Source organism: Meles meles, chromosome 2, assembly GCF_922984935.1.
Source record: "Meles meles chromosome 2, mMelMel3.1 paternal haplotype, whole genome shotgun sequence".
NCBI classification, from domain to species: Eukaryota; Metazoa; Chordata; class Mammalia; order Carnivora; family Mustelidae; genus Meles; species Meles meles.
Window position 1 is genome coordinate 128713267 of NC_060067.1, and position 16468 is coordinate 128729734.

The 16468-nt window shown below is 38.4% G+C and overlaps 1 protein-coding gene across 1 annotated transcript in view; it reads right to left on the reverse strand.

Annotated features, from left to right (window-relative positions):
- Nucleotides 1-12008: 12008 nt before the first annotated feature.
- PDGFC (platelet derived growth factor C) overlaps nt 12009-16468 on the reverse strand; it is a 198510-nt gene continuing 194050 nt past the window's right edge. Inside the window, exon 6 of the mRNA XM_045998168.1 lies at nt 12009-14662. Within this exon, the coding sequence (XP_045854124.1) occupies nt 14546-14662 (117 nt within the window). The 3' untranslated portion in view covers nt 12009-14545. The remainder of the gene's footprint in view (nt 14663-16468) is intronic.

Here is a 16468-nt window from a genome sequence, read left to right on the forward strand (position 1 = left end):
CACCAGAATATTATGAAACCATTCCAATACATCATACAACTTTAATGACTGGAGAAACTGTTCATCATACAATATTAATAGCAAAGGAATGAGGAAAGGATTAACATTATGAAACCAAATTTATAAGAGAAAATGGATAGAGTGATGTCAAGAGTTAACATCAGGGAAAATACTTTACTAATAGAGATCTAATCAACACTGTTCTGAAATTTCGGCAGTAGACTCTATCAACAGCTTATTCTTGCTATTGTCACATACGCTTCATAGGTTGAAAAATGAAATATCACATGTACATTTTGTGTTTGAGTGCCTTGAAGGATGTGTGTATACTTTTTGAAACAAATATGATACCAAATTCTATGAGAGACATTATGTCGGGGACTGATTTACTAACAAGTTAGAAACCTATGAGGCCATGTTCCAGCCAAGAATTCTTTTCCTATTTGATTCTATTCTAAACCTGGAATATGTTGCCTGAGCCACATGGTTTTCCTCTAAGCACATGGTGAGGGTTACTTTTCTAGAGTTTGGGAAGGCTGGGGAGGAGAGGGCCTCTGTGTCTTAACACATAAAAATTAGGTGGTCGCAATGTTGGAGGTGAATCCGAAATTGACCAGAGGTTAATGTGCTTAAGCTTCCGTTGCACTGTCTGTCATCTCTCCCAGAATACTGCCAAAGAGGGGTCTGTTTTCTTTCTCAGTAATTATCACTGACATACATCTGGCAACTTAATCCACGAGACTCTTCCTGTGGTTCTATAAGTCAAACTCACCTTACGTTGAAGCATCCCTTGAACTTCACATTTTACATGTGGTTGGGCTGCTAGCAGGACACCCATGGGCTCTGATCTGTAGAGCCTGCTCTCACTGGAACTAAAATATAAGTTACCAACTGTAGCGCTGGTAAACAGTGATCTCGAAGTAAAATACCCCACTTCCCGCTGTGTGGCCTCCTGCAACTGGTGAGTCTGATGTACACTTTAATCATGGATTCAGGCTAATTCCCACCTCTAGTCTTCAGAAATTTCGAGTTTAAAGAATCGTTACCACGTTGTTTGTCCTCTAGCTCTCTCTGTGATGACAGTGATCCTTAAGCTTTCTTGCACCAATTCCTCTGACAAGGTTTGAAACGTGACAATACTTGAGTTTACAAGATGTCTACATACAACGTCATGAAATTCACAGTAATTGCAAGGGCCTCTATGGACCTAGGTCTAAGAACTCTGACTCTAAGTACTAAAATACATAAAGAGATTTCTGTAGTAAAATTTAGAGTGGGGACACATTTCATTGAGAGTTATACCAATTTTCTGAGAAAATTCCATCTTTTTAAAAAAAGATTTTATTTATTCATTTGAGACAGAGAGATACAGAGAGAGAAAGTGAGAGAGAGAAAGCATGAGCAGGGGGAAAGGCAAAGGGAGAGGGAGAAAAAGACTATCGCTGATCCAGGAGCGCGATATGGGGCTCGATCCCAGGACCCCAAGATCATGACCTGAGCCAAAGGTAGATGCTTAACCACCTTAGCCACGGAGGCACCCCAAGAGTATCTTCTTGACTAAAATATCTCCCTGCACTGCAGGAACCCTGCTTCTCCCTCTCTCATACCCCCTGCTTGTGTTCCTTGTCTCTCTGGGTCTCTATCAAATAAATAAGTAAAATCTTAAAAAAAAGAAATGTACTGAGTGCCTATTCTATGGTAGGCTCAGAACTAGCTACAAACCATAGACATCACGTAAGACTAGTGCCTCCTTGCAGTTGTCCACAATCTGCTAAGGGGAGATTAAGTCAAATACAATGATTGTGTTTATAAGACACAAATGATTATACCACCTATCGTGTACCAGCCACATTGCTTAATATTTTACTTACCTAATCTAATTTTCAGTAGTGGTACTCTGATCTCTAAGTTACATCTGACCAAAGTGGGAAATCAAAACAATTAATAAATGGCCAGAGGTCATGTAGTTGGTGTCAGAACTGGGTTAACTTGAAAGCACCTGCAAAACAACACAACAGAAAGGTTGTATAAAGCCATCTATGAAACACATCTTAATAGAAGCATTACAAATCTGTGAAGGCATTTCAGGGGGAGTACAACAACCTATTCATCCTTCAGTAAAAGAAAACGAGAAATTATATAGGTCAGAATAAATGGCAATTGCGAAGGCATGGAGCTGAGGCAATGCATGGTGAAAGAAGCAGCAGAAAGAATTGGTTTCTTGGAGTGTCAGGACCAGAATCATCGTAAAGCTATATTAACTCTACTGCCTGATGGGACATAGGAGACTTTTGAGGAAGGAGGGATCTATGTTTTGGCTGCATCTTTACATAAATAAAAAGTTCTTTGTGTGTTTGGCAGGAGGGGGTGCTGGATAAGAGGCAAAGGTAGTACAGAGAGAGTCACAATGGGCAAGAGGGAAAAAATCTATTAAGAACTTGATGATAGGGGCACCTGGGTGGCTCAGCAGGTTAAGCCGCTGCCTTCGGCTCAGGTCATGATACCAGGGTCCTGGGATCGAGTCCCACATCGGGCTCTCTGCTCAGCAGGGAGCCTGCTTCCCTCTCTCTCTCTCTGCCTGCCTCTCTATCTACTTGTGATCTCTCTCTGTCAAAAAGATTTAAAAAAAAAAAAATCTTAAAAAAAAAAAAAAGAACTTGATGATAAAGCTTGAAAGATGATGGTCTGAAGCAGTGACAGTAGGTACAGAAAGGGTCAATTCAACAAGGAACCCGACAGTGCTAGGTGGTCTCTAGGTGTCCCGTCTAGTTGGAGAGGGAAGGGTTTAGGATGCTTTGCAAGTTCATCACTTGGTAAACACAATTAACCAGCAGAAACAAAAGAAGAGTCGAAAATGTGAGAAGAGAGAGTAGTTAAGGAGAATTCCGTGTAAGTGGTACCTGTAGAACATTTAGGTGGATGGTTCAGTTGAACTGAACTGGAGTGCAGAATAGCAAGGCTGGAGGTACGGACTATGAGAATGACCAGCAGATGGATGGCAGCTGACACCATGGAAATGCAGGGTTGAGTCAGGAAAAGCATGTAAAGAACAAAGCATGAGTAGACAAAACATCAGCACAGGAAATGCCAAAATGCAAGGCTCAGATCATGGACAAGAACAAAGATGTCCTGGGAAATAAGAAGAGGAAGCGTTTCAAGAAAGAGGGTGGCTGGTACCATCAATACATTCACTAGCAGCGATACAGTATAAAACACCTTTCTTTTTCAGAAGTCAGCAGCAACAGCCCAGCATTTCAGAGTCCTGGCTTGTAAAATAATTTGTGGTTTGCAATTGACAATAAGCTCAATGTGCACCAACACTTAGATAACTACCATGTCAGTGCTCCTCTGACTTACAGGTGGGCATGAATCCTTGTAAGCCTTGCTGAAATACAAGTTCTCAGTTAGGAGGTGGGTTGTGGGGCCACAGATTAATTCTGCATCTCTAACAAGTTCCAGGCGATGCTGATCCTACTGGTCCAGGAACTCCATTTTATTGCACAGGGCTAGACGGGCTAATGCAAGCATAGACTGCTTTCATAGGAGCACCACGTCCAGACCAAAGGACCGTCTAGTCTCAGTTCTTTTTGTGATTTGTGATTCTGTTTGAAGACAAGTAGTGAACACAATTAATCATGCCGTGTCACATGAAGTTCGGCAAGCGCACTGGTTAGCTTTACTTGCAGAAGATAACACATAAGAGAAATCAGTAAGTTGTTTTCCAATACTTGAAGGTGATCATTTTAGTTGCTTCACAGGTGAGAACCTGGACCGATGCATGGGAGTTCTAGGGAGGCAGATTTGCTGTTTGAACTGCTCAGCAAACAAAAAGGAAATTTAGTGGGTTTTTTTTTTTTTTTTCCCTTGGAGGTGGGGGTTTCTGAAACATATGAAGACTTTACATCTACAATATCAGGACACTGTCCAGATACCTAACCATAGGTTACACATGGTTCAACAGCTGCAAATCATCTCATTGACCAAATGAAGGCTTGCAAGATCTTAGAAAAGTAATTTGAATATTCACTTCTCCATCTATTTATTTGAAATTCATTGAGAAATTACTAGATATGAGTTAGGCTGGTTATTGGGGTCATCGATGGATTTATTTCTGTGAGATGAGCATGAGATGATTGATGGCTGCCTAGTGAAGTTTGAGGACTGGACTAAAAGGTTCAAGCCATCCCTTGTCAAGAGTATTTAAGTATCTTTGGACTAACAGTTAGTTGATCAGCTGTAACTACGGGGTGACAAGTTGGCATATTCGTGACTTTATGCACCCATCATCATATCTGATGAAAGTAGCAAAATAGTCTGGGGATTGAGGATAGAAGGTTTCATGATTTGCTTTGATTCCAGGATTTTTCTGGGCACCTATGGTTTAGGTTTTTTGAATAGATATTGGGTAACACTTTTGATACAGTCCCAGAAGAAAAATGGAGCTTGCTTTATAGAAAGAACATAGGCTTTGTTTATTCATAGGCTAATTTTAAAAGCAGATCCATGTGCATGCAGAACAGTTTGCCTTTCCCATGAATGGAAACCAAATATGAACTTCTGGATTTTCTTCAGACATTTTTACATGTCCGTGTGTGATGCCCAGCAATTACTCAATCATGTCACATTCTCACTTCCCAACTCCATCTCCGGCTGCAAAAATTAAGATGAAAACTTTCCACAAAAGTGATCACTGTAAAGTATTTAAGTATCTTTGGGTAAAAAATAGTTTAAAAACAAATCGGTATGATTTATTACTGAGCCAGTCAAGACTCCAACAAGACTTATGTCTTGTTAACGATTTGTATGCTTTTATTTCACAACACTGAAACAATGTATTGTCAAACTAGATAAGCCTTATGTAATACAGTAAGATTTTGACTGAACAAGCCCTCACAATCCGCTATCAAAATGTATGATGGCAGTCAAAATTCTTTGATTAAATTATTGTGTCTTCCAGAAGAGTTCTAAGGACAGTCCACATAGAATCGATGTTAGCCTTTCACTTTCTACTTTTTGCTTAAAGTCAGTTTTTCTCACAGGGGCAAAGTACAGTAGACTCTCAGGCACAAGGGCACTGATATACTGGAAGAAGAACACTCAGCTTCTTCCCTGATACTTCTGCTCAAATGCTGGCAAATCAAGTTTTCAGATCACAGCTTTAGGACTGAAAACAAAGCAAATCAAACTCTAGCCAATGAATTCGTCATGCAATTCTTACTCTTCTTGTAATAGATCTCCTTCCTGATATATGTGATGGGTAGCTGTTGATCTATAAATACTTACCTGAAATTAAGAATGCCATCCTGGAAATTTGGAAGATAACCACTACCATAGGTACCATCTTTATAAAATTAGCATCTGGATTAGGAGATAGTAATGTTAGTCCTTGTTGGATCTCAATAGGGAACAACAGGAATACATCTTATTTTCCAGATTTTGGAGGAAATTTCTTCTCAAAATTTATCTATTGCTTATTATTATTATTAAATATATAGACATTTTAGCTCTGTAAGAAACTAAGTTATATTGTATGAAAGAGATTTTTATATGTATCTTTCTATCTGGGGATGTCGTTGAAGCTCATTGTATATCATTAAGGAGAGCAGAAACTTAAAAAACTGTATTAAAACTGATAAATTTTTTTTGGTAGGATCTCTTGGTTAAAAGATACATAGTATTTAGTGAGCTGTCGTATACTTGATTTATATCGGAGGTGTCAATTAAGGGCTTAATACTAAGCTCTTTTAAAAGAACTAAATTTTGTACTTCTTAGTAAAAATACTTATTAATGGAGTTAAGACCACCATAAGATTTATAATAATTTGATTTTTTCCCTAAACAGGAGATTAAAAAGTACTCACACAAAACTGTTTTAAATTCAGCTTGGGAAATTATCCTATTTTTCCCCTGAGTTTTGTGGAAGAACTTAGCACACGACAAAAGAAAACAGGGTGAAATCTCAATTTTCTCTACAAATGGGCAGACTATCCTATATCACCTAGTACCGAATATCATTAATACAATTATAAATTAAATCTGAAGAAGATTTAAGTGCAAAATACAAAAGCTTTCATGGGGTCATACAATATTTAGTTATTAAGTAGAAAAATGGAAATAGCTTATTTCAGTAACAAAGAACAAAGGTTTAAGGAGAAATTAAGTTATTGCTGGAATTGTAACAAATTTGCCATATTGAAATACTATCTAACATCAGCATAGTAATGTTGAAAGAGAGTCGAATTGCAGACCGAAGTCCAGCAAAAAGTTCATTTGCTTAACAGCATCTAGTGAGAGACATACTTCATGCTATAAACTTCAGAGGATGAGAGTTTAAGAATAAAAGAGCAGCTTTATGGTGAGGCTTAGGGTAATTCCCATTCTAATGCCTATTTCTGAAATCCGGATCTGAGCATTGTCAGCAAAACGGCTAACTTTGAAGAGTAGTGGTCAGAAGAGGTAGTGTTCTCTTTGCTGTGAGTAGAAGGGCAAGGGAAATCGTTTCTGGGAAGATTCAGATGAAACATGGACATTGAAAAGTAGAGACTGACGCCCTTAGATGAAAGTATAGCCTTAAGGTCTTCACACTGAGTGATGAATAAGATCTGAAACCTATTTTGTCTGTCTCCTTGTCCCACTCCAAGAAGAATGGATACAGGCTGTTGCCAGAGTGAATCTCAGCAAAAGACGCTCTGGGAGAGAGCTGAGCAGAATTCTTTCTTCAAAGGTCGCACATTCCAAGTGCTCACAACCTCCTTTCTCCAAAAGAAACACAACTAAATAGAATATAACATTTAATCCTGAAACTGTGGTTCTGTTTGGGAAATGAGTTTTAGAAAAGTAAAAATGGAATCAAGAATCCACTCTATCACATCAGAGTAAACAGTAGTCTGGACATAATCTATGCATTATGTAAATGATCAGAAGAAAAGTTGAAAGCATGGAGATTATGCATATAAACTTATGTTTAAAAATAGAGCAAGGAGGGAATGAAGGAAAGGAGAAGAGAAGATAAGGAAGGAAGAAGGAGAGGAAGGAAGGGGCAGAGAAGGAAGGGGAAAGAGAAAGAAGGAACAAAGTTCGGAAAGAACAAAAACCTAAAAAACAGATGAAAATTTCCCAAAGTACTTCATGCTATAAAAGAGTTTATTAAAATATAAATATAAAACATTTTTATTAAATGTTTTTATATTAATTAAACATTTGTTAAAAATAAAGCAAATAATTAACACAAATGAGCATTTTTTTCATTTAAAATTTAATATTTTTTAATTTCATTTTTTAGATTTAATGTAATTTTTGTATGTGTTCCAAAATTCATTGTTTATGAAGAGTTAGGATAAACTGTCAGCTTATTTCTTTTTCATAATAGTGTATTAGCAGATAATGATTGACATAAAAGCAATGTTTAGCAAATGGTCTTGTGCTTTTAGTATTTTCAATCACATTCCCCCCCCCCCCCCCCCCCCCCCCGCTTTAGCAAGACTGTTTAGAAGCATTTTGTGTTGGGGCACGTGAGTGGTTCAGTGGTTAAGTGTCTGCCTTTGGCTCAAGGCATGATCCCAGGGTCGTGGGATGAAGTCCTGCTTCAGGCGTCCTGATCAGCCGGGAGTCTGCTTCTCCCTCTGCTCCTCCCCCTGAATTGTGCTCTCTTTCTCTCTCAAGTAAATAAATAAAACCTTTAAAACAAGAAACATTTTGTGTTGATGGAACATACTTCCAAAGTATATGGAACATACACTTCCAAAGTATATTTTTTGTTTTATTTCCATTTTTGGGGGTCCATAGTTTCAAGTGAAAACATATATGATAGTTTTACTAAACCATAGCGTGTATGACCTCTTTAAATGACAATATGTATCTGTTATTGCCAAATAACGTTGCATACCAAACACTCTCAAAATCACGGTGACTTACGACAAGAAATCATTCATGTCTCACCCAGGCATTTGGGGGGTTGGCTGGGCTCAGCAGGACATGACTCCATGACACCGATTGGGTTTCAAACTGTACCAGGCACCCTTGGGCCAGTGAACTCTCTGGAGCATAGTCTTGTGGTGATGGCAGGAGTCAAAGAGAAGCAAACCCAGCCATTCCAGCACATTTGAAGCCTTAGCATATGTCACAGGCACTTTTATCCTGTTGGTTAAAGACATACGACAAAGACCAAATTCAAATGGGAAATTATACTCCTACCACCATTAAGCCAAGGTGAAAGTGTCAATATTGAATGTGACCGCAAGGGATGGAACTGAGTCTATGCTATCACACCGCCATTTATTTATCTGCAAACCTATAGGCATAGTTAGAAATGGCTTGCACTAGGGTGATAGAATTGTAGATGACTGTTTTTTTTTTTAATTTTCTGTTTGTTTGTTTGCTTTTTAATTATTCCTTGTTTGCTTTCTTTTTGGGAGGTTATTTCTAAAATGCTGCAGTAAATGCATCTGAACTTGTTAAAGATTTATTTGAGAGAGGGAGAGAGAGAGTGGAGGGAGCAGAGGCAGACGCAGAGAAAGAATTCCAAGCAGATTCCCCAACTGAGTGCAGAGCCTGACCTGGAGGCTTTATCTCATGACCCTGAGATCATGACCTGAGCAGAAATCAAGAGACAACACTGAACCGACTGAGCCACCCAGGTGCTCCAGCATCTATAATTTAAAAAAAAAAAAAAAAGCTTTATTATTCAGATAACCAAAAAAAAAAAAAAAATCTACTCTTCAAAACATATAATTCAGTGGTTTTTAGATAATCCCACAACTATCACCACTGTCTAATTTCAGAATCTTTTTATCACTGCAAAAAGAAAACCCAAGTCCATTTGTAGTCACTGCCCATTTATCCCTTTCTTCCAGCTCCTGACAAGTACAGATACACTATTCTTCTCTAAGGATGTTCTATCCCGAATGTTTCATATAAATGGAGTTATATACTACGTAGCCTTTTGTGAATCGCTTCCTTTACTTAGCATTGTTTTCCAGGGTTCACCCATGTTATAGCAAGTGTCAGTACTTTATTCCGTTTTATTGCCTAATACTATTCAATTGTATGAATATATCACACATTGTTTAGCCATTTCTCAGTTGGTGATTTCTATTTTTTGACTATTATGACAATATCCTTATGTACTTTTGTGTGCAGGATTTTCAGTTTTCTTGAGTATATGCCTGGGGTGAAATATTGATTCCTGTGTCAATTCTATGTTAAAGACCTGTATAACTGTTTTCCTGCTTGGCCACAATTTATAAAGTTTCTAATTTTTCTACATCCTCACCAACATTGATTATTGGTGTCTTTTTCATTCTAGACATCCTGGTAGCTGTATTTCATTGTGGTTTTGATTTGCATTTCCCTAATGACTAATGACCTTGGCTATCTTTTTATGTGCTTATTGGCGATTTGTATGCTTTTCTTTTCTTTTTTAGGAATGTGTATTCAAGTTCTTTGCTCATTTTTCCTTTGAATTATCTTTTTATTGTTGTTGTAAGAGTTTGTTTGCATATTCTAGAGGAAAACCCTAGTCAAATATATGAATTGCAAACATTTTCTCTTAATATATAGGTAATCTTTACATTTTATTGTGTCCTTTGAAGCACAAGTTTTAATTTTGATGATGTTCACCTCATTTTTTCTTTCATGGCTTGTGCTTTTGGTGTCATATTTGAAAAATGACTGCCTAATCTAAAGCCATCAAATTTTTTCTGTATATCTGAGTTTCATAGTTTTGTCTCTGACCTTTAGATCTTTGATTCATTGAGCTAACTTTTTGCATGTGGTGTGAGGTAATTCGTTTTATACGTGGATCTCCAGTTGTTCTGGCACATTTGTTGAAAATACTCTTTCACCATTGCATTCTCTTGACCTCCTTGTCAAAATCAATTAACCACAAATGTGAAGGTTTGTTTCTTGATTCTCAATTCCATTCCATTGCTCCGTAAATCTAAACTTACTACATTTACCACAGCATTCCTATAGCTTTGCAGTAAATTTTGAAATCAGGAAGTGTGAGTCCTCCAGCTATGTGGTTGTTTTTCAAGATTTTTTCACTATTTTGAGTGCCTTGTGCTTCCAAGTGAATCTTAGGATCAGATTTCCAATTTCTGTAAATAAGGTGGTTGGGATTGCATATGTAAATTTAAAAAAATGATAGTTATTAATCTTAAAATAAACTTCCTGCCAAAGTACTAGATCTCTTCCTTAAACTAACCTAGATGTATAGTGAGTAAGACTCACTGTAAGGGACTTGGCAGTTATGAGAGAAATTGGCTTTAGGGTAGGTGGCTGTGCCAATTGTTTTCTGAGGTAGAGTACAAAAGCATGCAATTAGCATTTTGACAGAGAGGAGAGGGAGTTATTGAAAGAGGTAAGTGCAGGAACAGTGCTTCAAAGAGAACACAGCCTGTGCTAGCAAATGCAGATATTGGCGTTTACAGGAAACTGTGAGTATTCACGAGAATTGTACATGGGGTTTGATGATGCAAAATGAGTCAAAGGAGGTAAATGAGGTAGATTATGAATCATCAATTGCTGATGTCTGTATTTCACATCCTAAAGACTTTTAAATTCTGACTCACAAAAATTAATCATACTATAGGATGTCTCCAAAATATGAATAATACATAAATGAATTATTAGATGTCCTTAACTTGAATAGAAGTGATAACTGAGATACAGTTGGTAGAAAACTCATTAACTGAAAAACCAAACACGTAGTTTCAAGGAAAATCATTGTCACTTCGAGTGATAAAGGATGTTCTTGTCTGTGTGCTGTAATCATGGGGACAGGTGCCACAACAAAACCAGTAGACTGGATTGATTAAAATAAAATATACCCAACTCCTATGTACTTATTCTTTCATCTGTAAGCGATATTTAGAATCTTGAGGGTCTTGATGTCATATTCACTGCTATATCTAAAAAAAAAAAAAAAAAAATCATTTGTTTGTTAGACCAGGAGTCTGAGAAACCAAGAGGAGGGCAGGTAATTATAGTCAATAGGATAATATGTATAATTGCAATATTCCTGGAGCATAGGGGAAATGGCTTAATTCTAGTGGGAGTCAAGGAAGAAAAACTTTGCTGAGATTTGCTGGCATTTGAGCTGAGATTTGAGAAGCTAATGAGATAGGCAAGTACAGGAACAATGAGAAAGCACAGTGTGAGCCAGCACTGAGATGAGGGCAAGTATTGATACTGTCACGAAACTGTTAGGTGTATTCATTCACTGGAGCTGTATGTTAGGCTTGATGCTGCAAAATGAGCAGACACAATAAACTCTGAGTGCCATGCAAAGGATTACAATTTAATCTCACAGAGTTCAATTGTAAATTTCCACCCCAGTGATATAATCAGATTTGTTGGAAAGTGCTCCCCACTCCCCCTGCCTGTTCGTGGTGTGAAGGGTGGATCGGAAGGGAGTGAGACCAGGGGCCAGAAAACTGGGGAAAGGAGAGTGGGCAGCAGAATGGCACTGAGCCATGCAGATCTAGATCAGGGCAGACGCAGCAGAAATGGAAACAGAGATGTGGAGACACAAATAAAGCAGATTTTTGGAAAGGTAAAGCCAATGGGACTTGATTGATTACGTATGAAGCATGAAGAAAAAATAAGATGTAAAGCAAGAGATTGATTATATTTTCAGGTTTTTTTTACTTCTTCTTATGAATGTAAAGGATGGTGATTATTTATAACTTTAAATGCTTTCATAATATATAATTAAAATAGATTAAAATGTCAGAATCTTCTGGAAATAAGGATATTTCATTATACTGCATACATGATGTTCAGTGCAACTTGTATTTTTTGCCTTTCCTTAGACCAAATCACAAGCTTACGTAAATGCCTTGGAGAGAGGGAGGCACAGAGAATGACAAAATCAAGCCAGGGAATTTTCCCAGTATAAATTGTCATTACTTTGCCATTTGCACCTTTCCAAAGTGCATACCCCTACTACTCGATGAGAAAGGGAATAAGACATAGAAAATGAAAACTGGAGACATGAAAGCCTGCCTTGTGCCAATTAAGGTTTGGTCTTTATTTCAAAAACCACGGGGTGGCAAAACAGTCCATCACAAGGGACAAAGGGCACAAATCAAAGATATCACATAGAACACAGTGGTGGTCAATATGGACAATATTTTTTTTGGGATTCTGAAAAACTAGGGTCGCCTGTGCCATTAAAACCTGGGCTGACTTTTTTTAAATTTTAAGTCAAATATACAACAAGGTCTATGTGTGAATAAGCATAAAGCAGTGAGCCCTCACGCTCTTCCTGCTCACTGGCGCCAGCATATGGGACTACCTTCACAGAGCAATTTGTTTTGGCTTTTAACATTTTAAGTAAGCAAAAAATAAATACTCAAAAAGAAGAGGGAAAGGGGTTCCATTCAATGGCTGGAGGTGTGGCATCACGCAGTTACACGGGTCATTTACAGACAGATTTAGTAGAGTCTCTGCTATGCTAACGTGAGTTGTAAACCACCAAGAGGGAGACACACTGCGCTGGGTTTTCAGCAGAGCTCAGCGAAGCTGTGTCCAATAGGCCTCTGCAGGGCTGGGACAGAACCAGGAAAAGGTGAGTCAGTAAGACAGCATGTATATACGTATTTATTTGTTCCCCAGGTGACTGGGCGCAGGGTAGGACAGCTGGGTGGAAAAGTGCCCAGAAAGGGGACTGCCCAGACCTAGAGGAGGAGTCTGAAGACAGCAGGGCCCTGGGCCCCAGCCTTCTGGGCCAGGCCAGAGGTTAACACACAAGCCTTGAATGGAAATCCGCTCTGAAGGTGAGCAGCCACACCCTTAAGTGGGCTATGGAAGGTACCTTTAGCCTGTGTGCCCAATCAATTCATGCTCATCCCACTTAATATCGACCACTGAAAATGAAGATGGGGGGAAGTTACAATATTTTTTTTTTTCGGTTTCATACTGCCGGTGCTTTTCTACCTGTCTTTTGAACTGACACAGACCCTTGCATGAAGGAAATCACGGCTAACATGAAACTTGCTCTCTTTCATGGTCTTGGAGCTCAAGCGACAAATCTCGGGTGCGCATGCGTGTGCATGCGCACACATACACACACGCTCTCTTTCTCCCCAAAATAGCCACATTTTTTTTATTTGGTGATTCAGTACATTTTTAATTCAAATAGTCACTGCATAACCTAGGCACAATATTAAGCATTGTACAAGCGAAGTATTTTACTGATTTTCATATCAATTGCCAGAGAGTACAATAAGTGAATGGATTAAAGGATATACTTCTGTACATAAAAATATCCATGTATTTATACAAGGGTATGGAACAGAGTTTAAAGATAATAAAACCAGACCATCACAATAAATAGGATGTGTTCCTACAGGACAGCTGGGTATGCTTTATCAATGAGCTGTCCAGTCTCTTTTCAAGGTGCTTTTTTTCTTCTGAGCTAGGCTCACACTTCCCAAAGGAAGGGCTAGGGTTTAGTTACGACTGGATCTGAATGCCCATGTTCATATGTTGCTTTTTGTTTGCATTTCCAATAACAGGGGTAGAAGATACGATCATTTATTTTCAAAAAGTCTTTGTGACTTATTGAATTCTATTGATTTCCCACTTCAGTATTTTAAAATGCAGATTAATCTAAGCTCTAGCACCGTATGAGAATGAAATACATGTAATTTTGTCAGAGCAACAATATTTTATATCATCTTTGCTCCTCTGGCTATAACAATTCTGTTTAGAAAAATTTACCACACTAAAAATAGTTGATCTAGTTGTCATAAAAAAGAATATTAAATACCTTTGGTAAAAATAGATATATTTAACAAGATTAGAAAAGCAAACAGTTATAATGTCAAAAAGAGAATATAAAAATGTACACAATAAAACAAATAAACCAACTTATAGATAAAGTGAAGATAAGGCCACTCTTCTTTTCAGGTTTGTCTCTTCCATACCATGAAAGTAGTTCTCTTCTTCTAAATGGTAGCAATTTTAGTAAGATATATGGAAAATCCAGTCTTTCCTATCAGCATGACACAAGTTTGATTCATAGCAACAGAGTTCTTTTTTAAGAACCAAGTTTGTAGAACATAGAACACTCTGGTTTATATACGTGGATCTAGGGAAACAAATTCCAGGTTTCTGTGATTTGAGGCCCAGAACATGGAGCTCGAGAGTTAAGCAAGGCAACAGAATCAGCCGTTCCCCCGTGTGCACAGTTCTTTCCTGTACTGACATTAGCCTAAGCCGTGAGGAGACAGCTGATACACACAACACAGCTAGATGAGTAAGGACATGGCAACTTTGTAACTAGCTAGTGATGGTCAACATTTCGTTTCTGCGACCAAAGACCTTTTTTCCTGTCTTTCGGGCCTCCTCTCAACAGAACTGTTGCAGAACTTCCAATTCCGTTTGGTGTCTCCTCTTTCGGAACACTCCGTGAGTCCTGAAGATGAAAGGTCCCTGAAGCAAACAACAGAGATTATGGATGGGAGATAATGCACAAGTTCTAGAACAGATGAGCCATGGAGCCGCACTGCTCTGGGAGAGGCTGCGCCGGCGGACGCGGTTATCCTCCTGTATGCCCTCTGCACACACAGTCACACTCCTCGTGGTGCTCCAGGGCCACGTCTGTGAGAGATTTATGCAATCCCCGCACACCGCTCTTTGGTCTCAACTGAAGGACCTGAAAGGGAACAACGGAGAAGCCATCTATAAAGGCAGCCAACGTCTATGACTTCTGATTTCATAGGCAAGTATCAGTTCAGGAAAGTATCTTGGGGCCCAAAGAAGACTTGGACAACATTTTGACTTTTTCCTAGTGAAGGCATCATGAACACACTCCCCCACCCCTCAGAGAGATCCTAAATGATCAGCATGTTTTCACAAAAGGAAAGCCCTTTTTAATACCAGCCACTAGGAAGGACGCTGCCTCCGCACAGAGAACAGACCTTAGATTGAGTCTCACCGTGTGCTCTTTAGTTTACTCCCCTGAAAATACTGCAGAGAATTTCACCTTGATTAAGTATTCGGAAACCATGACTGCCCAGTCTTTTTTCTGCTTGTTGGTTTCTTTCACTCATTCCTTTTTTCACACATGTAACAAATATTTATATTCCAAGCGATACAAATACTACCATACCAGGGAAGGAAACACGATCAGCTACAGCTGAGTTTGCTCCATTATGCCACTCATTAATTTTCTTGGCTACACTTCAAGTCCTCTATAAACTTGATGCGACGGATTAGATGTACTTCATAGACATCAGCCTCCGTCCCAGCTAACTTTGGGCAGCTGGATCCTACTGCCTAGTGTAGGCAAGGCTGAGCTTTAATAACAATGATGCCTCTATTACATGAAGTTAATGTGCAGTCTGGCTTTTTAATAAAAACATAAAGTAGACTCCGATACTAAAGATATTTCTTTTTAACACTGTGGCAGGAGGACACAGCTACGGATTCTATAAAAGATTATCTGAAGTATTTGGTAAGAACTACCTATTCAGTATGTGTTTGTGCTTCTTAGAATAGAAACAATAACATTTCGGGAATTGTGTTTGTTCAGATTATGAACGAAGACCAGAGCACATAATAGTAAGAGGTGGTCTAATTTCTCTGCTCTCTGGGCAGGACAAAGACAACTTCATAGGGCACCTTCTAAAGGATACCCTTCTCGGAAATATTCGTTAATCCACAAGTCAAGTCTTATGACTGTTCCATTTGAAGATTTAAAAGAGAAAAGTAGAGAATGTATACCGCATTTAGACTATGTGGTCGTATCAAAGGTTAATCAGCTAACATTTTTTGAATGCTTACTGGGTGCCAGGCACTGTAATAATGTTTTTACATACTTTAACTCGCAAGAATTCTATGAAGTAATTTAGAATGATTACTCCTATTTTACACATGAGTGAACAGAATCTTTAGAGAGAATAGGGACATAACCAGTATTTGCACTTGGGCCAAAGATGAATTATTAAAGTTATAGTGATAGATAATAACTTTATAAAGACTTGGACTATGTTATTAGCCATATATTCTACTTCTTTAGTAACTTTCTTCCTAGAGAGCTAAACTGCAAAGTCTTGGAATAACCGTGAGAAACAGGAAACTTTTAAAGCAGATTTTCTATTACACTCACAATTCTAGAACAAAAATTACTAAGACTGTATTATCTTAACATGAAACTATGAATCCTATCTTAGGTGTCAGTACCTGACTTACTGTTCTGAACAACTTGAAGTGGCATCAAAACTAACTAGTCTTTAGATACTGGTGTTATCCCTTATCACCACTTCTGTTAGAAATTGTTTCTGGAATGAGGCTGAGTGCAGATAAACTGCAATATTGGCCTAGCCAACGTCTTTAATTCCTATCCCCGCTTGTATACGTTTTCCTAGTTAGTAGGGGAGAAAATGACTATAAAAGGTAAGGGTTAGAGAAGCTACCATATACAGTCCTAACAGGCAGCCATGCCAGGCTACGATTCTAC